The sequence below is a fragment of the Colletotrichum chrysophilum genome, assembly GCF_026319265.1.
Source record: "Colletotrichum chrysophilum strain AFK26 chromosome Unknown scaffold_61, whole genome shotgun sequence".
Taxonomy (NCBI): domain Eukaryota; kingdom Fungi; phylum Ascomycota; class Sordariomycetes; order Glomerellales; family Glomerellaceae; genus Colletotrichum; species Colletotrichum chrysophilum.
Genome location: NW_026517348.1, coordinates 65,758 through 91,614, shown reverse-complemented (window position 1 = coordinate 91,614; position 25,857 = coordinate 65,758). Strand labels below are relative to the sequence as shown.

Below are 25,857 nucleotides of genomic sequence, written 5' to 3'. Positions count from 1 at the left end.
CGAACAACATGGAGTTGCTATTGTGGAGAACAGGTTGTCCAGCATTGCGATGGTTGGATTATCGGAAAGGCACACACACACCCTGGCTATGGCATTGCGGAGCAAGAAACCTTCTCGGATGTGATGGAAATACTCAAGAACCCTGGTGATGCCCAGTTCAAATCCAGTGAGCTTCTCGAATACTGGTGTGAGCTTGTGGATATGTATTGCACCCGAAAAGTAACATATCAGAGCGACCGCTTGCCGGCAATATCCGCCATAGCGCAAGAGTTTGCGGTGGCTTTGAAAGACAAGTACATCTGTGGTATTTGGAAATCAGATCTACCATCGGGGCTTTTGTGGTCTTCACAATTCGCTCAAAGTGACAACAAGAACCCAGTCCGACGCCCTGGCCCTGTCGAAAGGCCCAAACCGACATGGAGCTGGTCGGCTTACGATGACGATGTCACATGGATAAACACGCATCTCGAAAAACAGAAGGATCCAGACTTCGAAATCTTGAGTCATGATATTCAGCTCGTGTCTGCGGATGCGCCATTTGGTGAGGTCAAGAAGGGCGAGCTTCGTGTGCGTGGCTTGATGATAGGGATCCCACTTCCAACCACAAGTGCAGAAAATGGGATACCAGTCATCATTGTTGAGGGGATGGAGATGCCGGCAGTTATTGACTATCCCGACGACCCCAGATTGCAACAGAACTCTCGTTCAAAACTGAGCGCACTCATTGTTGTCCAAACCGGTTGGTCAATTCTAGAAGGAATTATAGTAGCGGAGGAAGAGAACAACAGATGGTCTCGTGTTGGCTGGTGGGACTCACAACATACCCGAACGGAACCATTAGCGCCAGGATCTACTGAGAAGGACAGCATGAAATCTGCGAAGGAGGCATATCGAGCCAAGTTAAGAAGTCTTTGGGGCGGCAAAGAGAATGTTCGTGAAATAGTATTGATGTGATGAAGATCGACTGATCGGATAGGCCGTTGGTTCTTAGAAAGGTGATTTGAATGAAGAAGGCATGAGGACACAATACCTAGGAAAAAATGGGACACATGGGGCCTCTTAGCCTGCAGTTGAGATTCGTTAACATTTAGATGGTTCCTTAATGTTTGTTACTCGCTAATCAGATACCGTGTGACACGCCAGAGCGGTGACTGGAACAGGTCGGATCAACTAGGACGACAAGACAGATGGAAATCAGATGTACCAAATTTTGCAAAGGGCACGCAACTAAGATCTCAACCTGATCATGTTAATCTACACAAGCTCGCTTTCTGGTCCATTTTAGTAGGCAGGCGAGCATCTTTGTCAGTGTCAATCGTGTCAATGAGTCGATCAGATATCCATGGTACAGGAAGCCATTTCCAATTGTTTTCTTTAATACTAGTCCAGCATCTCCTATACTATATCCTTGAATCTTATAGGAACCACCTGAAGTCGGGGCTCTTAGGCCCATCGTTCAGCTTGGACGTCGGCACGTCACTAGCAGTTAGGTTGACACCCTGCGCCCTGTTCCTCCTCTTATTATCCCAAATCATGAAGCAACCCAGCGACAAGGCACAAAGAATGCCAGTGCCACCAAACGAGGCTGTCGTGATCAGTGCAGGTGCGTATTTTGGCGCGTCGGGCTTGCGGAAGATGTTGCTGCTGACGAGACCCATGAGGTTTGCCAGCGGAACACCAATCGAGGTCAAGAATACACCTGGTATTTTCAAGTCAGCTTTTGGTGAGTAAATGTAGCTGATAGATGACGTACGCTGGTTCTCGTTCACAACGTTGTTGTTGTACCACGTTGACAGTAGGACACTAGGGGCTGAAGTTCCCCACGTCATCATGAAGCACGCATAGTATGCCAACTTGATCTGCCTCTCAACATCGTCGATCGCGGCATAGATGATGAAGCCGATGAAGGTTAGAGAGAAACCCAATGCGATGAATGGGAAGCGAAGGCGGCGCCAATCGGAGAGGAAAGCCAGGATGAGAAGCATGCAAGCTCCGGTGACATTCGGGGCAACGGTGTACAGGTTGGTTTTTACGGTGCTGTAGCCCAGACGCTGGATGATCTGGGGCATGAAGAGGTTGACACTCTGGAGAGGAACTCCGAGGCAGATTTCGATGAGCAAGAAGCCAAACTTTTATCAAGTAGTTAGCAAAAAAAACACAAAACTGATTTTATGTAAATGATACGGGGAAGTCTTACTGTAGTAGGGTGCTTAAAGACCTTGGCACTCTCCTTGATGCTCATCTTCTCGCCAACGACTGAAGAGCTATCGACTCGGATGCGGTGAAAAGCGAGTTGCTTCTCTTCAGCGTTGAGAAATTTAGCCTCTGCAGCGCTTCGCGGAAGATACCAGAAAGCGAAGATTGAGAAGAGAACACTTGCGGTTCCCTCCACGATGAACAGCCAGCGCCAGGGGTAGAGGCTCGTGCTCTTAATGCGAAAGACACCGAAGGCGAGGAGTCCCGAGAAGGCATTCGCCTAAACTTTGTCAGTCGCTATCCTGGGGAGGTTTCGGGGAGAGCAAGTCTCTTACAATGTTCGACGCAGCATAGAAGATAGCCAGTCGTCTCGCCAGCTCACCGCGGCGGTAGAACGTCGTCAGATAGTAGATGACCAAGGGGAAGAAGCCGCTCTCGCTCATGCCCAAGATCCATCGCAGTGCCAGGACGCCACCAAAGTTCTGCACAGCCGCCATGAGCAGCGTCATGCTTCCGAAGGTGAACATGAGAATCGGGAGGATGACCGCCGGGCCGAACCTCTTGCCGACGAAGGCGACGAACGGGGCCGCGACGACATACGGCACGAAGAAGATGCTGACGATGAGGTTGTACTGTCCGTCTTTGAAGCCGAGGTTGGTGCTCATGCCATCGGTCTCGGCGTTTCCGATGTTACCCTTGTCGAGGGCGTTGAACAGGTCTGCGTGGATGAAGTCAGTGATCGCAGGCAAAGTGCTGGTCGCTGGGTGCCCGTCTTACACATGATGGCAAGCACAGGCATGAGCCGGAAGTCCAGCTTGCGACACAAGCGTCGCTCCGCCTCGTGGTCGACCACGTGCACCTCGTCGCCGTAGGCATCGATCTTGCCATCATTCCCAACCTCGTTCCCGTCTGTCGAGCCCTCCCGGATCGAGCCTTCACGGTCGGCCGCCCGCGTGATCTTGCTGTCCGCCTCGTCGCCCATGGTGAGAATCGGAGTCGTCTCGTAACGGATTGCTCAGGAGGCAAAGGTGGCGGTGTGTCGCGCGCTTTGGGCGTCGTGCGATGAAGGAGGGAGCATGTTCGGACGAAACAGGATAGGATACCTGCGTAGATAAAGTCACATTTGGGGTCACACTCAATTGGGGTGCTTATCGCTTCCCCAAATTCAGCGTCAGAGCATGTCTTATCACGCTGGTCGGCTAATACGCAGGGCAGGATCTCCTCGGCTGCTTTTCGCGCGTGGTGTTGGGGTATGTAGAGGCAGCTAAAGATAAGGGTGATACTAGCTGTGGGCCTTCTCCAAGGAACATTTCAGGGATATCTAGTTCCTGATGGGATAGGCTCGGTTTAACCCCAGGTCGATCGGCAGAGTAAGCTCTCTTCTTGGTCTTAAGCTACGGTCCCGGCTGTTGCATACTTGGCTGGGTTTGACGCCCCGTGACGGTCGCATACCTGGGCGAATGCTGACCACGTACAGGACGGCCAAACGGATGGAAGCCGTTTCCAGGATTTTGGCGAAGCCCTTCATGCAGCGATGGGAGAGCAGTCTACATGTATTCTCGAGGTCCGCTACCACCCCGCAATTACCCCAATCGCCTCGTGACTTCAAGCTTGACCTGCAACGGTCGTATCGGTGCGGGTGGAGTCTAGTGAAGCTTTATCAGACCGGCATTAGGAACCGATGAGGACCGACTAAAGAGGGGCCGTTCCGTGGGGGTCGCGAATGACAAGCTTATGGGCCCAGAAACCGTTCTTGTCGGTAGCAGTCAATCCTTCATTTAACGTTACTTTTGGAGGTTGGTTATGGGTTCGTGTCATCCATACGGGAAGATCCACAGCCAACAGATATCGAGGAGAGATAAGGGGGGGAATCATCTGTCATGCAAGTCCCGTGCGGGGAATTGGGTTGATAGGACGATCATACCTCAACTCTCCGCGGGCAGTGCTCCGATTCCGACAACGGACTTGTTTCTGGGCCAGTTTGGCGCGGAGCATGCGTCTGATGTAGAAATCAGAGTTTCCGAAGAGACATCTTTAACTACTATGCCCGAGCAACCAACATCTTACCAATCTCCCAAGTAACTATCACCTGCATCAACAACCCTTGCCTGACCTAGCACACCATCCTCCCACCAACAACCAGAACAATGTCCTCTACCAAGACCCCCGTCCTCACCGATAAGGCCCCCAAGCCCCTGCCGGGCATCTACAGCCAGGCCATCATCGCCAATGGCATGGTCTTCTGCTCCGGCGCCGTGCCCATGGAACCTGTGTCTATGAAGATCATCGACGGTGACATCCAAGCTCACACCGTACGTGCATTAACCCCCCCCCCCCCAGTTGTTGGTTCCCGATGGGAACGTTCGGCGGTAGCTAATCTGTGGTTGCAGCACCAATGCATCAAGAACCTTACAGCGATCCTGGAGGGTGCCGGTACCACCATTGACAAGGTTGTCAAGGTGAACGTCTTCCTGGCCAACATGGACGACTTTGCGGCCATGAATGAGGTCTACTGCACATACTGGGGCGACATCAAGCCTTCTAGAACGTGAGTCACTTGCTGGTTTATTTCTGCTTGAGACTTGGTTTGCTGATGAGTTATGTGTAGTTGCGTCGCGGTCAAGACTCTGCCTCTCAACGTTGATGTTGAGATTGAGTGCATCGCTGTGTTGTAAGCTAGTTGGCGAGCTGAAAAGCAGATCTAGTAATAAAAGTAAAAGTTCAGAAATGTCGTTCTCACAAATTGCCGGTGGGTCTTTTAGTGAAGACTTCCACAGCCGACTATGGTTTCAACAACCCATTACGCTAGAGATGCGCTCGGTGAATCCATCAAAAGGCTTTATGAACGTCTCCCGACGTTCTGATCAGAGTATTCCGGGAGCAAGTGAACATTGGAATCTTTGATTGAGCTGTATTATCATGGGTACTCCAGAGCGGTATATCTCAATTCCCTCAAGTTTATAGCAACTCAACCAACTTCTCCACAAACAACGTAACCGCCCTCCTCCCATCTTCCAACGCCTCGTCCATCGCAATGAACGGATGCGGCTGCCCCTTCATAACATGCAAATCTACCGCCACCCCCGCGTCCGCCAGCTTCTTCCCCAGCGCCTCGCCCTCGCTCCGCAACACATCAAGCTCGCCCACCACAATGCTCGCCGGCGGCAACTTCGACCAATCCCCCTGCCACAGCAACGGGCTCGCCTCCGGGTGCGCCCAGTCATCGCGCCGCGGCAGGTAGTGGTAGCGGTACCACAGCATCTTCTCGGCCGGCAGCGCGGGCGTGAACTCGTTCTCGCGCCAGGAGGCGTGCTCCGGCGCGGCGGACTCGACGGCGGCGGTGTTGTCGGCGACTGGCACGGAAAGCAGCTGAACTGCGATCTTGGGGATGTCGCTGCGCGTGGCGGCGCGCTGGCACAGGACGGTGGTGAGGTTGCCGCCGGCGGAGGAGCCGCTGAGGGCGATGCGGGAGGTGTCGAGGCTGAGTTTGGAGGCGCCGGCGGAGATGGCCCAGAGGAGGGATTCCCAGCAGTCGTCGACTGCGGCGGGGAAGGGGTCTTCTGGGGCCAGTCTGGGGATGTTCTTAGTTACAACTCACTTTGAAAGGCTTGGGGGGGCTTACCGGTAGTCCACGCAGATCGTAACGCACTTCGCGCGGTTGGTCAAATTCGTAGCGATGACATTCTCGGTGTCAATGTTTCCCAACACCCAGCCGCCTCCGTGGAACCAGATGCACAGCGGCCATCCCTTCTCAGGCTTCTCCCCCAAAGGCGTGAACGCACGAACCAGGATATCGGGCCCGGTCGTTTCTTTCCGTGGGATGTGAAAGTCCTGGGAGCTCGCGAACTCGAGCTTTGGTCCGGCGCCGGGGATGAGAGTGCCGCTGGCCCTGGACGCCGAAATGGGCTGGTGATGCACGACCTGCTTGTCAAAGACGAATTTGTTGTAAAAGTCTTTGTACTCGGGGTTGATGCGGTCGAGGACCGACGGGTGCAGGGGATACGGCGGCTCAGGCATGATGGGGTCCGATGGAAGTCGAGGTATGGGAAGAGGCAGGGGGTACCGATTGGGTTGCTTAGTTGAGCTTGAGGGTGTGTATCTCGCAGAATCACATCCCTTTTTTGCTTCTATATGACGAAGATGTGGTGATGTTTCCGGCTGCAGACGGGCACGGCAGCCGATGATCCAGGCCTCCGGTAAACGGATGCCCCAGTTGGCCGATAACGTTGCCCGAGCACAACAATGACCCCCAATCGGAGGTGAACTCTCGCCCCCACGTAATTATCAGTGAAGGGCCCCTCGACAGTTGAAGCGTTATCTGGGAGGAGAGGGAGGGTACTAGAAAAGATACGGTATGCGTGGTTGCATCATTGCAAGGATTAGGTTCAATCACACAGCTAACCCCGCATTCAGTGCTTGTCGATACGATATGTTCGGACATTCAATGGTTCCCAAGGTCGCTTCTCATGTGCGTGAACGCGGGGGAGCAATTGAGAGAATTTGTGTTACGTACGGGCTTTTCTGAAAAAGCCATTCGACGACCAGCCCAGAATTTGCAGCAATTGGCAGAAGGAAAGGAGTTTCCTGCTCAAGGATGAATAATTCAGGCCTGCTGTCTTCATCGTGGGCCTCTCACTCTAAGCATGTGTCCACTTGACAGCGCAGCAACCTACCATGCGATGAAATAAACTACCGAGGTTCTGAACTGGGACACTCAGACTCGCCAGGTCTACCTCGCTTCTTGTGGTTTAAAAGGTGGGTGTTCCAGTTTACAGCAGCCCAAGACGTAGGAACAGGCAATGCTTGCCGGCGGCATATTGCGTCGATCCCTCGGGCAAGCCGACGGCGAGGACACGGCCAAGGACTCTGCAACGATTTGCAGGAGCAGAGGCACAGCCACGCCAAACGTGTAATTTCTCGCTTGAAGAGCGTTGCCCGCCAGGTCGACTCAGATGCCGATCCGGTTCTCCAAGGCCAAGCATAGACAGAGCTGATCGTCACCCAGTTGCAAAGACAGGGCAGACGATGCTCCAAAATGAGGCTGGTTCATCCCGACTTCAAACTCGCCAAGCCTGCCAGCTCGTTCCTGACTCAAAGCAAGGGCATCGTGAAGCGTCAAAGTCGGAATAAGGTTTGACACGCAGCGCTGGACCGGCCTTGGCATCGTCTGAACCGCCACGCGGGCGATCGATCCGAGTCACTGGGACGCTCTGTAAATAGGCCCCCGGTGGCTGGTGATTTCGTTTTCGCTACCGCAATGTAGGGCGTTGAAGTATGCGAAATGTCTGTGATATTACTGCGACTTGGCGACATGGAAACCGTCTGTCGACGACGTCGCAAAGTGGCCGTGTCTGTGAAGTTAATTGATCGTGAATGGAATATTAAAAGACAACGGTGGTCTCTCAAATCGTAGGATTAAATCACTAATCACCACGATTCCTTCCAACAGTTATCTGTCCAGCTCTCCGCATCGCACGCAGTGTCACACGTCAAGATGGTGTCCGCAGCCAAGATCCTCTCTTCCATGTAAGGATGTGTCGATAATACCGACTGAGTGCCGGGCTGAATTGAAGAGCAGCACATTGCTGGCCGCGACCGCGGTAGCGCAGCGCGAGAGGAGATGCTTCTGCTCCAAGCAAGATCTTTCGGAGGGTGCGCCTCCGATGGAGGAGCGGGTCGACGTGGGCTGGACGACACAGGCGTGTGCGGATCAAGGATTCATGAGTAAGTCTTGGTGGTCACCTCCATGGGCGCAGATCAGACGGCTAACAAACACGCAGGAGGGAATGCGGTAAGTTTGCGTGCATGTGCTCACCAAAAACGTGACGTGTACTCACAATTTGACAGTGCATTATTGTCGCCGACGAGACGAGGGAGAACGACTTCCAGAATGATTGCCTGGAGATTTCTGGGCTGCAGACCACGGGCTGCCTCGACTAGATCAGGTAGATGGCCAACGGTGGCTGAATTGAATGCATTTCCTGGCCTTTCTCAACCAATATAGCCCATCCATCCTGCAGGATACACGCAATGCTTGCTCGAGAGCATTGGCGACTCGCTCGTGTATGCACTGAATATCGTAGCACAGGCCTGTAGTTCTTGGTCATGCGACAGCAAATACCATCAATTGAGTTGATTCCCCATATCTACCGCCGAGACTCCATTCCTGTTGTAGCAAATCGCATCGATCGCAACCGTACATTTGGTTTTTTGGTATCCATTCCCCTCGTAGCTCCTTAGTCGACGTCGACACCCAGCTTCCGCAGGTCGGCCTTGGCCTCGTCAATCTCCGCCATCAGCTCCTTGTGCGCCTCGGGGACATCGTTGAAGGTCATGACGTTGTAGCCGAGTCTGGCGAGAAGGTATGCGCCGAAGGAAACGAGGGCCCAGAAGGGCAGCTGCGTGATGATTGTTAGCCAGGTGGCCTTCCACAATGTGGCCGCAGGGGTTGGTGCCGCCCGCAAGCTGCGAGTCGACACTTTGAGGGGGGGAGAAAACGTACGACGGGGATGATTTGCTCCTGAACCTTGGCAGGGGCAGGAATGAGCTGGAGGTAGAGGGCGAGGTAGAGCTGCGTGGTTCATCGATCAGTGACTGCTTCGCGGGTTCGAGGTGGGATACCAGGGAGGGGTCGTACCGAGCTCACGAGGAGCGCGAGGGAGATGGTCTGCTGGGCGCGGGTCATGGTTGCGACTGTCTCAACTAAAAGTGATCGTTTGTCGAAAATTTGGCTGCGTCGAAATGAAGTTGGCGGTGGCAAAGGAATGACTGGGAACTGAGGTTCGTCGCGATCCTGGATTCTGCCGGGTTCACGATTAGAGTGGCAGATGTGAAAAGGAGTCGCGAAGCTGTCCAAAAGTTACGGTGGAGCTAGCATGACTAAGCCGAGCACGGACCCCCAGGCGCCCTTGCTTGCGCTCCCGCGGTTTACGCGACGGACCCACCAATGACGCTGCACCTGCCTCTCGAATCCGCTGGGCTTCACCTTCACCTTCACCTTCGTCAAAGGTGAAGGCAGGAGCGATGGTGAGAAGTAGGTATTTGAGGAGGTTGCGTTCCAGCCTCAGCAACAGCGCCCGGAATAAATGGCCGTGAATATGCCCAGTATGGTAGAACTAGTATGCCAGCTGAACACAGAGATCATGATTATCCGGCGCTGGAGCCTTTGGGTTCGAATCCCTTTTTTCGTGTCTTTTTCTTTTCTTTTTTGGTCTCCCTGACCTCTACTTTTATCAGCTTGGACGTCCTCGGCATTTTGATCTATTTCACTGTTTGACATACTCGGCCTCTAACCTATTCGACTTCTCACTACATCGGCTCAAGCCACCAGTCGATGTCTAGTCGATGTCTTACACAGCATAAACGAACGATATGATCCGCTACCCTATGAGTAGGCTTTTCTTCCAAATATTTACATCAAATCGACACGTCGAATATCCCGAGTCTACCTGGGGCTGTCAGCACCCGCCTTGCCCTGGAGCTCAATCGCATCAACAACATAATTCGCACTCAGAAACGCCATGTCCCCTGTCCCGAGTACACCGAGAGTGAGGGTGTTCGCTCCTTGCCTCAGCGCGTTGGCCGGCACATCCCACGTGTAAACATCGCCAAACCCACGATACGCGCCCCGAGTCACCCCTCTAGAATCGATCAACGTCTATGCAGAGTCGTCAGCACACTCGCAGCTTCATCGATATGCCTCAAGAAACTTACCGGAGCACCCGGGTCACTCGCCTGCCAGTCGTTAATCTTCGCCGACGGCCGTCCGCCCTTGAACGACAGCGTCGTGCCCACCCGGAGAACCACCCCGTCCAGCTGGTCTCCCTCGAGGTTGAAGTCGACAGTCGCCACGCCGCCCGCCTTCGCAAACAGCGCCATCGGAAAGTCCTTGGCCTGCGACTTGCCCACCGTGTACGTCCCTCCCCAGCTCTCCATACGCGCGTCGGAGGGATGCATCCGCTCGATCTTGTCGCCGTTCTTCAGCTCCGTCGGCTTGCCGTCGAACTCGCCGATGCGCCAGATGACCGACGGCTTCGACTCCGTGGAGGCGATATCCTTGGTTACCTTGCCGCCGGCGGTGACCGTCACGTTATCCTCCGCGATCGGGAACTCGTCGCGGTACAGCTTCATCGTGTACGTCCCGGGCTTCATGAGCGGCGAGGTGAACTTTCCGTTGGTCGCTTTGGTCCAGTACTGCGCGTCGCTGTTGAACCAGTGCACCACCGTTTCGAAGTTGCCCGTCACACCCGTGGCTGTGCCCGAGACGCTTCCGCGCCCGCTGTCGGGGACGTAGCCGTCGATCTTGAGGGCGTCGAAGAAGCTGGTGTCCAGGTCGGCCGAGGGCTGCGCACCAGTTCTGGTCTCGGTTCAGCGTGAGTCCCGAGAAAGGGGGAGTTCGGTATCTTACGTGAAGCGCATCGCGTAGGGACCGAGGAGACCGAACCGCCACGGCTCCGTTCTGACGTGCCCGCTGTTCATGTACCAGTACAGCTCCTGGTCGCCGGTGCTCTGCGAGTTGATGTCCCTCATGAAGGGACCGCCGGCCGAGTGCTCGTACGCGTTGCCTGGCATGATCATCCAGACGCCGACGTTCTGCGGCATGGGATTAGCTGCGCCCTCCTCTCTTGTTCGTGAAGACTTACGTTTCCAGTGACTCCGTGGACTTTGTCGTCGACGAATCGATCCGAGGTGTACCTATTTCATCGGTGTCAACTTACTCTAGTCCCTGAAGGGTGAGAACCACACTCACATTTTGCAACGAGTAGTGTCGTCCGCACACCGAAATGTATCCTTCCCCTCAAACGCCGTACACCCGTCAAGATCAGCAACATCACCATGCCAGCCCGTTGGCACCGCCGCTCGCCTCAGCCGCGCAAGCCACCGCAGCTCTCCGGGCGCGATCTCGCCCGTGATGTGCGTCACCATGTAGATGGTCGGGTCATCCGGCTTTGCGACGTAGTAGTGCGTCAGCGGCTGCGCACCGGCCTTGACGGTGATCTTGACCACGCCGCCCACCGTCTCCGCCGTGACCGTGGAGGCGCCCAGGCCGGAGTTGATCTGCGACATCTTGGAGGTGCCCTGGTACTCGACGCCGTTGTAGAGAAGGCTTGTGATGTCGCCATTTGCTCTGCATCTTAGCCAGCTGATCGATGGGGTAATCTTCATGAAAGGTCCTACTTATTAACTTCAAAAACGAGCCCGCCGTTGGTGTCGACTTTGTATGTCGTGCTGTTGCCGGCTGCTAGACCAAAGGCCGCATCTGCCGCGCCCCAGAGGGACGCCAGGCTGGCGAGGAGGCTGATATAGTGCATCTCGACCCCGAATCGGAAACCTTGCGATCAGAATAACAGTACCTTGGATCCCGTACAGGAACTACTCAACAGGACCGCTCCCATCTTATACGCGCACCACAACGGACGAGTTAGCCTACTTATCGTCGCCTCAAAACCCAAATTCCCCCTCATCGTCGCCTATTTCTCCCGCGCGGAGAACCATCTCACATTTTCCCGTCCTCTAGAATGCTCCGAAAGCTTGATTCTGGCGCGACGCGTAGTACATAGATTTGGAGCAAGATCCCCTCATTTCGACCCAAACCTTGAGCGAGCTGCCCTTTCCCGGGAAAGTCTGCAGCGAAAGATGGCAGCGGTGGTCCGTGATGGTGTGACGTGATACGTTAGCTCGAAGCTGCAGCCAGGCACAGCTGTTTACCTGTTACGGTTTGGGGACGATAAGCATTCGGCTGACGTGCCGACTGGCGAGCTTATTTTGAATGAGATAGATGGAATGCAGAGCAGACAAAAGGTCCGCGAATCACGATGTGCGGCATCCAGAAGCATGGTATCTAGTTTTCATGGAGTGCAAGGGATCCTGTGAAATTGTTACCATGAGTGAGCTAGAGGTCGTCGGTGCGAGCAAAAAGGAGGGCGACGCAGTTTGCTGTGGCTAGAATGGACAAGCATTGTGGTCTTTCTGCTGCATCAAAGTCTCAAAATGCCAATTACTCTGAGTAAATGCTATACAGAGGAAGAAGTTCACGCCCACCAAACTGTTTCGACGGATGTTGGTTTTGTTGTTGGTCACTGCCCATCTTCCCGACTGGGGGCATTCACAAAGTATCCCACCGGGGGCCACATCACCACGTGGTAAGCGACGAGAGAAGGAGAAACACCAAAAGTGTCGGTCGTCAGGGGGTTAATTGCTGCCCGGGACAGAGTGCCAAGGACGATCACCAGAGCAGAATTTTCAAGTGGCTGTTGGCTAATCGCTTGACCATAAGATGTCCACGGGAGCCGCGGCGGCTTGTAAAGATATGTTGGATGTAACGGGCTGGGGTTTGGTCGCCGGAGGCATTCGACGTTCAGACGAAGCACCTGTTCGTTAGCAATAGATCCCAGACGCTGCAGCGCGTCGCAAGGCCCCAAAGCAGGCCATGCTTCCCCAAAGTTGTCAACATAAGAGATCCTTCAGAGTCTCGTCCGACCGGCGCTCCCAACTCAAGGGACCGTTGAACTTCATGAAGCAGAGGCCCGCCGCAGGGCAGGGCGCGCGCACAGCCAACACCGCGGCGATCACTGACTCGTGGGGGCTTTTGTGGCATTTCCCCAGGCCCACGCTTCAGTGCCGCTCGCAATCTCAACGGGATCTCGGCCCCGTGTTCTGGCGGAAGATGCCGCTATGCATTTGAGCGAGAATTGGAAGTTTTCCAGAAAGTTGAAGGGTCAAGAGACTTCTGCTTCGGTTTCGGTGTTGGAAATATCCAAGCGCATGTTGTTAAATGGGTACTGGAAGTGAACCCTTGCGAAAGGTCAGAGTCTAGACCCCTTCTTTAAATGGAGAATCATCGAATTATCTACAACGCTGTCGTCAATGGCAGGTGGTATGTAAACGGAAGGGGTTTGCCGCTTATCATTCTTTGCGTTTGTCTTCGTCGGGTGTTATAAGGCGATCTATTCGGATAGAACCGAGTCCAGTCTTGTCTCCTCATGAACACGATTGCCGACGTTATCATCTGAACAGCGGCAAAGACATTAGCAGACGGCATGAGAAACAGGTGACCACAGCCACTTAAGCCATATTGAACAGCAGAGGCACACCGTTTGATGTCCCGTCAAAAATATATTATGCCAGGGGTCATCCCCCGTCGCTCCCCCAGACCTCCATGGCTATCCATGTCGTCAATGAGTCGTTCGCGCTGCCAAAACTCGCACCGCAAGGAAATCGGCACCGTTATATCTCGCTCACTCCTCCCTCCAAGCAACATGAAAGCGCCTACAATTCTTGCGAAGCTACAGTATCTCTAAACCATCGAATTCACGCAACCTGCTTCCCACCAAACCACATCGAAATTCACATCATCACCATGAAGGTTACCGCCGTACTCGCCCTCGCCTTGGCGCACGCCGCGTAAGTCCACCCGCCAGCGCACGTCATTAACCTTAATCATTTTGGGTTTCCGTCGCTAATAGACCTGCCGCGCCAGCCCGGCTTTCGCTGGCTACCTCTGCGTCACCAACAGCGGCAACCCGAACCCCAGCACCAACATCTGCACCGCAGTCGGCGGAACCCCGGAGAAGAGCTACCCTGCGGCGGTAAGTCGTGACAAGTCTCGCCTTGGAGCAGGAGCGCATTTGCTAATTGACAATCGCAGTGCTGCGTTGATGACAGCAAGTTCGGCGCCTACCAGCAGGGCTGCAAGGACAACGGCGGCATCCGCGCGCAGTACACCTACATCTGCTAAAGAGCGAGCGAGTCGATACTTTGGACTTTTGAAGGCGAGAGTGTTTTTTAGGATACCATGAGCGTAATGTGAAAGCATAATACCAAATAGAGTCTATCAGGATTATAGAGAAGATCTGTCATGAAGCCTACATGTTAGTGATCTGTAAAACCTCTTATTTGCGGGAGACTCCTGCCTACCTTAGTAAGGCGTCCTAAGTAATGTCTCTTTTCACATCTACTTATTAGGCAGCCGGGTTTGATCTCTCACCAACGCCTAGATCACCATGACGGATATAGAAACAAATGACAACCTTGTGGCACGTCGGGTGTCTACACACGGCGTGAGAATGACGGCTCAACAAGACAAAGCTCGGTCGAGAACGCGCAACACAGTCAAGAGACGTCGATGCGTACAGAAAGACGACACGCGTAAGTCATGAAGTAGCAGTCATTCGTGAGTATGCTCCCATGCTAAAACCATTTAATAAGCAAGCTTTTGCTTTGTTTGCAGCCATTTTCCACATTATCTACTACGGAATACTCACTCATACGCCCTGTCTGGTTCAGGCAATCTTGTACACAAGCTTCTCAGCACTTACACCACCCTCCTCCTGCAACTTGAAGCCCTTCGGGATATCTTCCAGGCCGCCAAACTCCTTTGGCGGGTTCGGCTTGAGATACCCGTCCTCCAGCCACTTGGGAATCACCTGGAGGTACTTCTCCCAAAACTGCTTGTCGCCGCTCCTGTCGCCCTTCAGATTATCGAAAGCGCCGTACTCAAGCGGCTTTCCAAAGACGGTGTACGCCAATGTGCTCTCGACCTTGACGTACGACGGCGCCTCAACCTCGTCGGCCTTGCGGGGCAGAATACACATGACGTGTCCGCCCTCGGACGAGATCGTCTGCACAACGGCCTTGGTGGTGTCGACCTCGCTGATGCAGTCAAACGCATACTGCAGCTTGTCGCCCGCCGCCTTCTTCACCTGCTCGATCCAGTCCGCGTCGCGGTAGTCGACCGTCACGTCCGCGCCGAGGCTCTTCAGCAGCTCGTGGTTCCTCTTGCTGCCGGTGGCGATGACCTTCAGGCCCGCCTTCTTGGCGAGCTGGACCGCGTAGAGCCCGACGCTGCTCGTGCCGCCGTTGATCAGGATCGGGAACGGCTGCGTGGCCGGGCTGGACGGCGACGGCAGCGCCAAGCGCTGGAAGAGGGCCTGCACGACGGTGGCGACGGCCAGCGAGACGACGGCGGCCTGGGGATCGGTGATGCCCTCAGGGACGGGGAAGACCAGGCTGCTCTCGGTGATGAGGTACTCGGCGAAGGCACCGCGCGGGGGGTCCGGGCTGCAGCCGAAGACCCAGCCGGCGACGCGCTGGCCCTCCTTGAACTGCGAGCCGTTGGGGTTGACGACGCTGCCGGCGAAGTCGCAGCCGATGGTGCGGCCGGCGTCTTTGGCTGAGGCGGTGGACTTCCAGTCTGTCGGGTTCTGAGCTACGTAGTGGACTTTGACGAGGATCTCGCCTGCGCCGGGTTGTGGGATGGGGATCTGAGTGGGATGTCAGTGAATGCGGGGTTGAAAGTGTGCCCGTCATGAGATGGTACTCACCTCTGCGATCTTGGCGGTCTTTTCGCCGGTGGTGACGAGAGCCTTCATTGTTCCCGACATGGTGTTAGTTGGGCTGTGTGAATGAGTTTATTAAGTGAGTGTGTATTGTAGTTGCTGGTCAAACAAGTGTGTCGAGTTACGCTCGTCTGGATCACGACTTTTATCCGGATAAAGGTTTGAAGTGGGGAGTGACGTTGAAGTGTTGTCTGAATAATTGCGTTCGCCGATGAAACGCTTACAAATCTTGCGCTGAACTGTTAGACTTCGAGGCGGTTCTGCACGGCATTCGCAGCGGGGATCTTTTGGCGTTGGATCCGCGCATAGAGTTAAGTGGTTGGACCGGGTCACCCCCACACGTCAAAGCGGACGATGAGGATACACGATTTGAAGCTACTGTTGATTTAAAACTTCATCATCGTAAGATGTTGGAGTTGAGGATTACAAACCACGTCTTACGTCCTGGACTTAGTTCGGAAGTAAGCTGCCGATTCACCACCAGCACAACAAACACATTGCATGAACTCAGTCAGTAACAGCGTCTCTGGCTTCCGATCGTCCATATCTAACAGCCAAACAAAAAAGAAAACTAGCAAAATGTTCCGAAACCGAGAATCGAACTCGAGGCTATGCCTAACCTCTCAAGTTCATGAGAGGGCATCATGTTGGCCACTACACCATATCGGAGTTGACGATGTGGGTTTGCTGCGGGATCTTGCCTAACAGGCCCGCTGCGGACTGGGGCATTCGCGGGGCCACTTCGAAACGCAGTCGGGCCAACATCAAAAGGCCTTGATCATAGGAATGAGTTGCTATAGGTGTGTATTATGTTAACAGACGTGCTGCAAAAATCGCTGGACTGTAATGATCATGGATTGAAGCTGCAGACTACCTAGATGCACTCATATGAAGCAGCATCATCAGGATCGGTTCCAGTAAAGGTCAGGACCTTGGGATACATGCACAAGTTCACCGTACGAGTCTCGCTGGAGTTGCCGACCGCAGTTCCCTGGCCAGTCAAAGTCTCTGGCGCCGTGCCATTCTCAACCCACGCGCGCAACGCGTCGAAGACGTAGTCGCTCGGGTCAAACCCAGCGCCGCCGCCACAGTGAGAGACACCCGGAGCAGGGAAGAACCGATAGTAATCCTCGACATTCGCATCCCAGGCCTTGACGCGCTCGTAGTAGTCCACCGTGCCGTTGTACGGAATGAGAGGATCCTGCATGCCATGCCAGGTGATCATCTTCGTTCCGCGCTTCTTGAAGTCCGTCAGGTCGACGTTGTCGGTGCCGATGGAGGAGGTGTACTCGTCCACGGAGATGCGGTGCAGTCTGTCGAACCGCTCTTGGGTGATGCCGGAGCTCTCGATGCTCCAGGTGGAGTTCCTCTCGAGGAAGACGCCGAACCAGTCGTTCGTGGCGGAGAAGGGCGTGTAAGTGCAGTTGTCGACCGATGTGCAGGTTGGGCTGAAGACGGCCGTCAGGGGAGCATCCTGAGTATAACCGTACCATTGGAAGACGCCCTCAGCGCTGCGGGGTCCCTCCCAGAAGCCGTGCACGAACTGCGCAGTCTTCTCGTCGATGGTGATCGTCGCGTTGGGGTTGGTGCATGCGACGGTCTGGCCGACGAGAGAAGAAGCGTTGAAGTTGCAGGACCCAGGCAGAGAAATGATGCTGTCCTTGACGCCGTCGAGTTCGTCGCATGCCTCGATAGCAGCGTCCGTGAAGGCGTTAAGGACGCAGGATGGGGGGATCACATCTGGACTCATGTCAGCCAACTCTTCCTCTTCCAATTGGTGACGCAAAGCTTACCCAGCAACTCCGACAAGAAGGCCGGGTACATGGAAGCAGTCTGGAACTTTTGCCAGTTGAACGCCGAAGCCGAGGCCAAGATGCCGTCAAAGTGCTCGGGGAACCTCTGCGCCATCATGTGCCCCTGTCGTCCTCCGGTCGAACACCCATTCCAGTAGGAGTAGGTCGGATCTTTGCCGTAGTACATCTGCGTGGCAGCCTTGCCCAACTTCGCAGCTTCATCGAGAGCCACAGACGCAAAGTCGTTCAGCGCCGGCCAGTTGGTGTTACCCTCACTGACAAGACCCCATTCTGCTGTCGTAGTCGTAGAGTTGTGCCCTCCATCGGTTGACGAGCTCGAGTAGCCAGATGCCACGGGGCCGATGATGACGCCCGATCCGCCAGCAACCCAACCGCCACCTCCGCCCATCATGAACCGGGAGTTCCAGTTCGCCGCCTCAAGAGGAAGTCCGATGTAAGTGTTGACGTTGTCGTTCTGGCCGGGGTGCGTGTACTGGATAGCGATCTGGCAGAGATCCACGCCGGAGGCCGTCTCTCCCGTCGGAGCCGAGATGATGCCCACACCAACGCCGGTTCCCGCGTCTTGGCCGGAGGCCAGAGACACGTTGCGCAGAGCGGAAACATTGAGAGAGATGATCTCAATGTTGCTCAGTGTCAGTGAGGCGAAGGTTGCAGAAGTGCAGGCGCTGGAGTTCGCTGCAGCGGCGACGGCTGTCGCCGCACCGAGGACCGAGAGAGTGCGTGCCGAACAGGCTGCCATGGTCATTTGCTGAGGCTGGCTGACTTCGAGAGACTGGGCGCCGACAACACCACAACAGACAATTCTCACCAGACTCACCAGCTGCGATCCCTGACTTATAAAGCCCCCTTTTCACTCATCGGGGCAGCTCCGACGTCCTCGGACCAAGTACGAGAAAGAAGCCCCCAAAGCCAAGGCATGTCTACGTAAACAAACCTGCTCTGCAGCTGCCAAAACGCACTCTTTTCCACGTCTGCAATCTCCGAATGCTGCAGTAGCCGTCCAATTCCCCACTTCGCTTATTCAATCCGAACTCCTTGGTTAGTCCGGTTCGTCCGTACCTGCCTTTCGTGTAACGGCGGCCCAACAGCTTGGCCTTCTTCGGCGTGCGAGCTGCAGCTGCGCAAGCCGAAGCGATTGCCGATGTGGGTGAGATCCCTGCTGCATACGACGATCTCTGTTTGTCCCACCCCCACATTCAGTTGCCGGACGAAGAGCCGGCACCGTCTGAGCATTCAATATTGATTTTCAAGGCCGGGAGAACGTCAATTGACGCCAGATTTTGTATTCCGTTTGAGAGTGTTGAACATTGAGCAGGAGGGGCTGGTGTGCTTTGTCACTTAGTGAACCAGCCAATGTCATCTGATGATGTCTTTCTTCACCGCTTGCTCGGTTTGCCCCCACACACGACAGTCCGAAGTCTCGAGGCTTTAGACGAACCCTTGGCCTATGCGTGGCCTTGGGCAACTTTTTGAGAGCCCGAAGACCACATGTAAAAGCCATGTCGGGCCATGAGCCGCGAACTCTTTCATGATTGAAATGCAAGGACCGTCGTGTATTGATATTCATCATGTGTCGTCTGGCGTGTTCTCCCCCACAGAGAATGCCATTCACTCATCTGGTAATCAGTTAGCCAACACCGTTCGACTGGTACTAGATAGGATTATTGCAGGCAAAGATCAGAAAACACCTACACGTGAGCACCCGCATATCCTTGTTCAGTAAATAATTGAAAGATAGTAGGAAAAGAGCTCATCATCACAAACAAAAATGCAATTTTAACCACGAAGGAAGTAAAACATTTGGACACTGTGGGAATTGAACCCACGACCTTTCACAAAGGCGCAACTCAATCAACACTGGAACACATCGTGAACTCAGCGTCAGCCGGAAGGTGCGAAGCGAAAATCATACCCCTAGACCAAGCGCCCGTTTGCTGATGACTAAAATGTATGGCAACAGTGCTAAAACCTACCGCGTGGCTGAGAGAAGGCAGGCACAACTTCCACAAGTTGTTGTCGATGGAGTGGAAAGGTGAGATACGTGCTGACTTTCGACGTTTCTCTGGGACACTGAGCTTCTTCAACTGGGAGGCGCGCAAAAACAAACGTCGAACCGAGAGCGAAGAGGATCGGCCAGGGAAATGAAGGGCCCTTGCTTAGCGGCGAGTCATATTTACAGGGCTCTGTGATGAGGTCCCAGTCCATCCCTCAGGGGGTCGTGGCCAAGAACCCTTTATTTCCGGGTCATCGCCCCCATCCTGTCAGATTGCATCTATGCAGTCTGAATGCCGGAAGCACGGAAATTGAAACATGGCATTCTTGGATGCGACGAAATCCCATCTGTGTTGGTCTGGACTTTAGCACGACGACTTCCATCACGACCTCAGCACCATTGAATCCGACACGGAGAACAGGTGAAGGTGCATGAGGCAGAAAGCGTCGCTGATTTATCACACCTTGATTGACGAATGCCGTATCTACATTTGTTCTGTAGTATGTTATCGTCGTAATGCTTCCGCAAAGTTAGCTTTCGAAAACAACAATTGGATGCGTGGAATGTAAGCGGTTGCGGACTGTGCCCAACTGTCTCGGAGTTGTTTTCCTCCACAATATCAGACTGTGTATCATTCCAATGAAGCTCGTTCGAAAATCTAAACATTTTGACCGTCACATACATCAGCTGCGTTGACCCTTCTTTCTGTTATGGATGCTCTCGCGTGACCAGACTCAATCACTCCAACAGCCTGTAGACCCACGATGTCCTACCGCGGCCCGCAGAAGAACCCACTGATTGTCCTCGCCGACGGTTCATGGAGCGGCCGAGATGTCGGGTCAGAATCCAATCTCTACCTCCTCGCGAACCTGATATGGGGAGGGCGTGGGCTGCCAAAAGATGATGACCGGGCACATCTTCACTCCTCGGGAAAGATCCACTACACCAACAGCGTTCCGCCTGGTAGCACGTTCATGGAGTGAGTATTTCCAAGAAAAAAGCCCATGAAGAGATGCATGTTTACTGACCTCTTCATCGCGCTAGTCATGTATTCCACGGTTTGAACGTTCAAGATATCGAGCAGCAATGTGTCGACACATATGAATACCTCGTTCGGGGCTTCACCCCTCTTGAGACCGAGATCTGGATGTTCGGCGCATCCCGCGGTGCATACATCGTCCGCTCCGTGGCGGGCATGATCAACAACTGCGGCATCGTGAAGCCGCTATACCAAGCGAATGGCGATGTCGACGAGGAAAAGACACATCAGCTCTGCCAGGAAGTCTACCGCATCTATCGCGATCCGTCCGACGCGACTGCGCCAAAGTCCGAGCAGTCGATACAGTTCAGGTGGAAGTACAGCTGGCCCCTCATTGGAGACGGTGGGGTCATCGACGCACCGATTCGGTTCATGGGCATCTTCGACACAGTTGGCGAGCGTGGCATCCCCGAGTTCGCCGAGGGCGTGAGCGCCGACTGGCCCAAGTTTTACGACCAGCACGTCTCGAGTGTCGTTTCCGACGTCTATCACGCAGTGTCCCTCCATGACCGACTCTACGCCTTCCAGCCGTGCCTGATCTCCCGAGACACGGAATACGGTCCGTCATACGGCATCACCGAGCGCTGGTTCCCCGGCACGCACTACGACGTCACTCGCCAGCAGTTCAAGCTTGTCAGGGATGTCCTGCCTCAGCGGCTGCAAGCTCTTCTCCCTGCCTGGGCGTGGACAAGTCAAACGATCAAGCCGAACGAAGTACTCGCAGATCTCGTGCTGAAGTGGATGTTGGAGTGTGTCGGCGAGCACGACCCGTCAGGCTTCGTTATCCCCAAGCAGCACCTGTACGGGGAGCTAGATAGACTCAAGCATGACATCTTCACGACCAAGAAGACTGGCGACGGCGACGTCTACGAGCGGATCGTCCAATTTGCCCCCTTCGGACGTTACGTCGACCTAGCCTTGTCCACGGTCTTTGGCAAGTGGCAGCAAAGTCAGGTGTACCAGTTGCTCTTTGCATGCAGGCCGAGGCAGATCCCCGAGACGAACTCTTCAGTGTACAACTACCGTTCTCCTGACCCTGATCTGGATGGCAGGATCATTCAGAAACTGGCGAAGCTGCCTGGTAGCACACTGAATCCTGCCAACGAAGGCAAGGTGGATCCCCGGTATCCTTCCTCGACTTATGATGGATGGGTGCTGAGACGATCGTAATATGGCATGTCTTCCTCTTATTTTTGGCATGTTAGAGGGAGTGTACGATATAGGCGTTTGGGGCGCGCATATGATAGAGCCGAGGACTCTCGTTCCTGCAGTAATTTCTAATAATATTCACCAAACTTTCACCAGACCAGCTTTTAGGCAATGAGAAAGAGAATAAAAGCAGATCATTGAGTCTGACTGGGCCACGTTTAAGCACAGGTCGGATGGCTAATCGAGAATCATCTCATCATGACACGCAGGAGCTTGTCTCACTTCCAGGTGCTCAACAAGTCATACTCACGATCTACTGTGACAGAAACGGTTCTAATTTCTCACTGTATTTCATTTCCAAATGTGAAAGTTTTGTCTATCCTTAGACGTTCCTATTCTTCAATTTTGGCCCCCTGATCAGGCACATCGTGATTAAACAGACGTCATCAAGGCTGCAGCTGCGGTGCTGCGGGCTGAAAATAGGTGTAGTGGCTGAGCACAGGGCGAACATCTAAGTTCAGGCACCGGCATTCCGCAAATGCGGTGTTGCTTTGCAGGGTTCCGGTTCACAGAGTTGCACACAACGGAGCCGCTGTTGGATGTGAATCCGATCCGACCAACGAGATGAGGCTGATCGTCGGAAGGATTCTTTCCGCCCTGTGCCGTGCCGGGCCCCGAGGGCGCAGATTTTCTTCGAAATAAGAAGCTTTTTTTTCAGCTTGGCTAAGCGCCCAAGATCTGCCTTCTCAGAGTTGCAGTAGCACTGCCCAATTGATCGTGGCTGCCTGCAACAGGGCGGGTGCGGGGTGCCGATCAGGGCTGCGAAGCTCTGCCAGCCAATTAAGAGTTTTGGGGTCGATGGATTTGGCGAAAACCGACAGTCCTGCAGCTGAGATCCTTTCGTGTAACTGTCCAGCCGCATTCTAGGGGACGTTGCTTGGTGGTACTATTTCCGTGACCGATTCGCTTTGCTCAACACTCATGATGCCGGAGAAAAGAGTATGTAAAGGCCTTCAAGTTCTAAGAAGAGAGCCTCTTTCATCCAGCATCAACCACAACAGTCTCATCAACTCAGCAGAATATCAACCACCACCCTCACAAACACAAGTTCTCTCAATCATTCAAATCTTCAAATAATCCCTCCCTCCAACATCATGCATTTCACCAACGTTCTCAACATCGTCCTCACCCTCGGCGCTGCCGCAGGAGCCTCTGCCGCAGCAGTTGCTCCTCGCGCCAACCGCAAGGCCAACGAGTTCTCCAGCGGCACCTGGTAATGCAAGCTGCGCCATGATAACTTTACACATACTAACCCGCTCAATAGTGCCCAAGGAACCGCTTCTTATGAGCATGAGAGCAACTTCAACGTCGACGTCACGATGGACGACACTAGCCACTCCGTCTACTTCGCCTCCGGCCCGTGGTACTTCTTCGATGGCAAGACCGGCAACGGCGGTGGCTGCACCGGCAACCTGCTGGGAAGATGGAACAACGACAACGACCACCCGTGTGTGAACTTGGACGGCAGAGATGGTGACAACCGCCGTATCCAGTGTGTCAGATGGGGTTCTGCCGAGAGAAACTAAATTTTCGGTGGACTTCAGACACACCACATGCATATAACGGTGCACATGTTTTGGGTGCACATACACTCGCTTAAGTTTGGTCCAGGAAGATTGCATTAGCCTTGATAGAACATAAGAAACGCTTTGATTTTTGACAGGAACCATTAGTGTGATTCAACTAAAAGCAACGCTTGCATGGCTAACAATGAGAAAGACGGATGCGGCCCTCCTTGCGTCTCCACGGCGTAACCAGGCTCTTTGCCCAGTCCCAAGTGTGAATAGCAACGCTCATCGTTCCGAACATGAACATGGGTATCAACGTATTAGCGAAAAAGTACAACAATCCACCGGACTGGCTGACAATGCCAAACAGTTCTCCGCGCATGATGCGCAACGACTCGTCTTCGTTCTTCCAGGGACCGACAAGACGGAACTTGGCGTTGAAGTTGCTGCCCATGGCCCAAGTGTAAGCGGCGCGGAAGCCCTGGGGCAGGATGTAGCTGAAGCGCGGTGCCGAGCCGATGTCGAGCGCCAACTGGTAGACGTAGCTCTCATGGTCGACGCCGCGCTTCTCGGCCCATGGGTCGCGGCCGCAGCGGGGATGTAGCTTCCAATCGATATCGTAGCCGGGTAGCGCGTTGGGGTCCAGAGGTAGGCCGTTCGGTGATGGGTTGAGGCCGGGGACGGTGGGGTATCTTGACTGTAGGAGACGAAGGATCCAGAACTGAGTTTGCATTTCGGCGAGGGTAGGTATGGCGCCTAAGCAATGTTAGTAATGCATGCTAGAAGTATCGTTTTGATACAGACTTACCGAGATTGGGTCGAACAAACCCGATGAATCCCGTCGTAACATCATGGCTGTGATAAACAGCTCGTACATCCGCCGAGTCAGGCGTTCCGTAGCTCTCGTCAAGGAAGGGGAAGCGTCGCGTGTATCCCGTTGCGAAGATGACCAAGTCCGGCTTAACAGTAATTCCCTTCATCCTCTCAGCTTCCGGCCGTCCATTGTCCATGAAGTGCATCACGCCATCGTCGTCGACATAGTCGGGCCAGGGGGCTACGTCGATGTAGCGACCCTTGGGATCGATGTCAAACTCCTTGATGTAGAAGAAGAATCTGCGAAGGCGTTCTCGGAGGGAAAGTGGCTTGCGCCAAGGAGCTGAGATGTACGGAATGGCTCGGGCAGACTTGGCAGGGAAGACTGTGTAACATGTTAGCTCAGGGAATCAGCCTCTTTTGATGTTGGTCAACCTACAATGGTCGATGTGCATTCTTTCGCGGCGCATACCGCCAACCAACTGGTCCCATCCTTCCAACGTGCCGCCAATCAAAGAAAATGTAACGTCGATCTGTTGGTTGTAAAAGTCCCAAAGAAATTGGCTCGCTTGCAGCCGAGGAGGGACGTATGCTGTGTCGAATAAACTGGCAATAGAGCAGTCGACTGGCTTCTCCTTGATCTTCTGGCCCTTGCCCCAGAAACCAAACATGACCGGTGCAGGGGCAGTCTATGTGAAAGTCAGCATTCGTCAACATTTTCTCCCACCGACACTGATCGCATACCTTAGGGGCAACGATAAAGCCATCGCGATGGCACATGACAACATGCTTAATATTTTCAGTCGTCACAGTGATCTCCCCAAGATCCTGGGCCGTTTCTCCAGTACCGACGATCACTACAGTGGGCTTCTCGCTCTTGATAGCTCGGAGTTGGTCCCGAGTCTTGAATTCCGAAGAGTGGAGAACTTTTGGGACTCTTTCGAGTCCTTTGACAGGCGGAATCCGGGGTTCGACGTTGAGGCCGGAGCAGACAGCGACGGCGTCGCACTCGTATTCGAACGTGGTGCCATCCGGACAGGATACTGTGACAACGTGCCCTCCGGCTTTCCTTCGACGAACGCGGGTTACCGGAGATGAGAGCTCGATGTGCTGTCTGAGTTGGAAACGGTCGCAGTACTCGTTCAGATACTCTACATAGCGCTCCGGAGTAAGATAGTCAGGGGCGTCTGGTGGTAAGCGATGATCAGAGAAGGCGGTCAGATATTTGGACGACACAAGCTATCATTGATCGTGTTAGCGTCATCAACTCTCCTCAGGACACGACGTCAAATAGACTTTCAGCCTCGAATCGTTGGGCTTACCTCGGCAGCTTCATACACGCGATACTTGAAGGTCCCTCCGATATCATCCTCTTTCTCGAATACGCGAACCTCAATGGGCTCAATGGCGAAGAATTGATGCGCCCACTTGAGGTACCGCGTCGTCGCTAGACCCGCAGGTCCGGCACCGATGACAGCGACTCTGAGCGGCATTCTTAGCGCGTATGTGGTTCGTGACTCTGAACGCGGCCGTCTAGCAGGGTCCTTCGATGTTATGAAACATCAATCGGGGCGCAAACCCTTTAACCGCCACGAGGCACGAACGAAGCAACGAAAAGGGCGCAGATGGGAACGGGCAGTTTGGGGGAAGGGGGAAAATTCCGCTGATGGGATGACGGGGGAAAACGGCGGAGTCTTATGGCTGCCATAGGCTCTTTCTTAGCTCGCACAGACGATGAGCTACGGGATGGCGGCGCTTTGGATTGCCCACCAAGAGCGAAAAAGGCGCGAGCAGGAGGGTGCCAGGTAGGGTCTGGTCTAGTCTGGTCTGGTCTCTGGATGTTCTTCCCTGTCGCCGCGGCGTGGCCCGTCAGGGACTGAGGGACTTCAGGAGAAACCCCTACTCAGCCCAGCCCAGTCCAGACGAGGACGAGGAAGAGGAATAAGAC

The 25,857-nt window shown here is 54.2% G+C and overlaps 12 protein-coding genes and 2 non-coding genes across 14 annotated transcripts; 5 read left to right on the top strand and 9 right to left on the bottom strand.

Annotated features, from left to right (window-relative positions):
* Positions 1 to 1,415: 1,415 nt before the first annotated feature.
* COL26b_007502 (uncharacterized protein) lies at positions 1,416 to 3,178 on the bottom strand (the record flags this gene model as incomplete). The annotated part of the gene is made up of 5 exons (XM_053180289.1): positions 1,416 to 1,699; positions 1,754 to 2,129; positions 2,198 to 2,476; positions 2,532 to 2,914; positions 2,974 to 3,178. 5 exons carry the CDS (start codon positions 3,176 to 3,178, stop codon positions 1,416 to 1,418), a joined length of 1,527 nt encoding a protein of 508 aa, XP_053035738.1.
* A 1,165-nt stretch (positions 3,179 to 4,343) lies between these two features.
* On the top strand, positions 4,344 to 4,871 carry COL26b_007501 (uncharacterized protein; the record flags this gene model as incomplete). Its single annotated transcript, XM_053180288.1, has 3 exons — positions 4,344 to 4,508; positions 4,587 to 4,744; positions 4,805 to 4,871. The coding sequence occupies 3 exons, from the start codon at positions 4,344 to 4,346 to the stop codon at positions 4,869 to 4,871; spliced, it is 390 nt and encodes a 129-aa protein (XP_053035737.1).
* A 283-nt stretch (positions 4,872 to 5,154) lies between these two features.
* On the bottom strand, positions 5,155 to 6,213 carry COL26b_007500 (uncharacterized protein; the record flags this gene model as incomplete). The annotated part of the gene is made up of 2 exons (XM_053180287.1): positions 5,155 to 5,767; positions 5,819 to 6,213. The coding sequence occupies 2 exons, from the start codon at positions 6,211 to 6,213 to the stop codon at positions 5,155 to 5,157; spliced, it is 1,008 nt and encodes a 335-aa protein (XP_053035736.1).
* A 1,477-nt stretch (positions 6,214 to 7,690) lies between these two features.
* COL26b_007499 (uncharacterized protein) lies at positions 7,691 to 8,136 on the top strand (the record flags this gene model as incomplete). The annotated part of the gene is made up of 4 exons (XM_053180286.1): positions 7,691 to 7,722; positions 7,775 to 7,920; positions 7,977 to 7,987; positions 8,044 to 8,136. The coding sequence occupies 4 exons, from the start codon at positions 7,691 to 7,693 to the stop codon at positions 8,134 to 8,136; spliced, it is 282 nt and encodes a 93-aa protein (XP_053035735.1).
* A 296-nt stretch (positions 8,137 to 8,432) lies between these two features.
* Positions 8,433 to 8,881, bottom strand: COL26b_007498 (uncharacterized protein; the record flags this gene model as incomplete). Its single annotated transcript, XM_053180285.1, has 3 exons — positions 8,433 to 8,594; positions 8,699 to 8,767; positions 8,834 to 8,881. The coding sequence occupies 3 exons, from the start codon at positions 8,879 to 8,881 to the stop codon at positions 8,433 to 8,435; spliced, it is 279 nt and encodes a 92-aa protein (XP_053035734.1).
* A 759-nt stretch (positions 8,882 to 9,640) lies between these two features.
* COL26b_007497 (uncharacterized protein) lies at positions 9,641 to 11,262 on the bottom strand (the record flags this gene model as incomplete). The annotated part of the gene is made up of 5 exons (XM_053180284.1): positions 9,641 to 9,853; positions 9,910 to 10,552; positions 10,604 to 10,788; positions 10,839 to 10,890; positions 10,946 to 11,262. 5 exons carry the CDS (start codon positions 11,260 to 11,262, stop codon positions 9,641 to 9,643), a joined length of 1,410 nt encoding a protein of 469 aa, XP_053035733.1.
* Positions 11,263 to 13,555: 2,293 nt separating this feature from the next.
* COL26b_007496 (uncharacterized protein) lies at positions 13,556 to 13,933 on the top strand (the record flags this gene model as incomplete). Its single annotated transcript, XM_053180283.1, has 3 exons — positions 13,556 to 13,599; positions 13,676 to 13,784; positions 13,844 to 13,933. The coding sequence occupies 3 exons, from the start codon at positions 13,556 to 13,558 to the stop codon at positions 13,931 to 13,933; spliced, it is 243 nt and encodes an 80-aa protein (XP_053035732.1).
* A 544-nt stretch (positions 13,934 to 14,477) lies between these two features.
* Positions 14,478 to 15,578, bottom strand: COL26b_007495 (uncharacterized protein; the record flags this gene model as incomplete). Its single annotated transcript, XM_053180282.1, has 2 exons — positions 14,478 to 15,458; positions 15,519 to 15,578. The coding sequence occupies 2 exons, from the start codon at positions 15,576 to 15,578 to the stop codon at positions 14,478 to 14,480; spliced, it is 1,041 nt and encodes a 346-aa protein (XP_053035731.1).
* A 537-nt stretch (positions 15,579 to 16,115) lies between these two features.
* On the bottom strand, positions 16,116 to 16,202 carry COL26b_007494. Its single transcript has one exon. It is a non-coding gene; the product is annotated as a tRNA-Glu (tRNA).
* A 205-nt stretch (positions 16,203 to 16,407) lies between these two features.
* COL26b_007493 (uncharacterized protein) lies at positions 16,408 to 18,086 on the bottom strand (the record flags this gene model as incomplete). The annotated part of the gene is made up of 2 exons (XM_053180281.1): positions 16,408 to 17,273; positions 17,327 to 18,086. 2 exons carry the CDS (start codon positions 18,084 to 18,086, stop codon positions 16,408 to 16,410), a joined length of 1,626 nt encoding a protein of 541 aa, XP_053035730.1.
* Positions 18,087 to 19,148: 1,062 nt separating this feature from the next.
* Positions 19,149 to 19,276, bottom strand: COL26b_007492. The gene has a single exon. It is a non-coding gene; the product is annotated as a tRNA-Ala (tRNA).
* An 828-nt stretch (positions 19,277 to 20,104) lies between these two features.
* Positions 20,105 to 21,549, top strand: COL26b_007491 (uncharacterized protein; the record flags this gene model as incomplete). The annotated part of the gene is made up of 2 exons (XM_053180280.1): positions 20,105 to 20,319; positions 20,385 to 21,549. 2 exons carry the CDS (start codon positions 20,105 to 20,107, stop codon positions 21,547 to 21,549), a joined length of 1,380 nt encoding a protein of 459 aa, XP_053035729.1.
* A 1,133-nt stretch (positions 21,550 to 22,682) lies between these two features.
* Positions 22,683 to 23,114, top strand: COL26b_007490 (uncharacterized protein; the record flags this gene model as incomplete). The annotated part of the gene is made up of 2 exons (XM_053180279.1): positions 22,683 to 22,801; positions 22,853 to 23,114. 2 exons carry the CDS (start codon positions 22,683 to 22,685, stop codon positions 23,112 to 23,114), a joined length of 381 nt encoding a protein of 126 aa, XP_053035728.1.
* Positions 23,115 to 23,292: 178 nt separating this feature from the next.
* On the bottom strand, positions 23,293 to 25,402 carry COL26b_007489 (uncharacterized protein; the record flags this gene model as incomplete). Its single annotated transcript, XM_053180278.1, has 5 exons — positions 23,293 to 23,852; positions 23,905 to 24,294; positions 24,349 to 24,598; positions 24,654 to 25,148; positions 25,232 to 25,402. 5 exons carry the CDS (start codon positions 25,400 to 25,402, stop codon positions 23,293 to 23,295), a joined length of 1,866 nt encoding a protein of 621 aa, XP_053035727.1.
* Between the last annotated feature and the right edge of the window lie 455 nt (positions 25,403 to 25,857).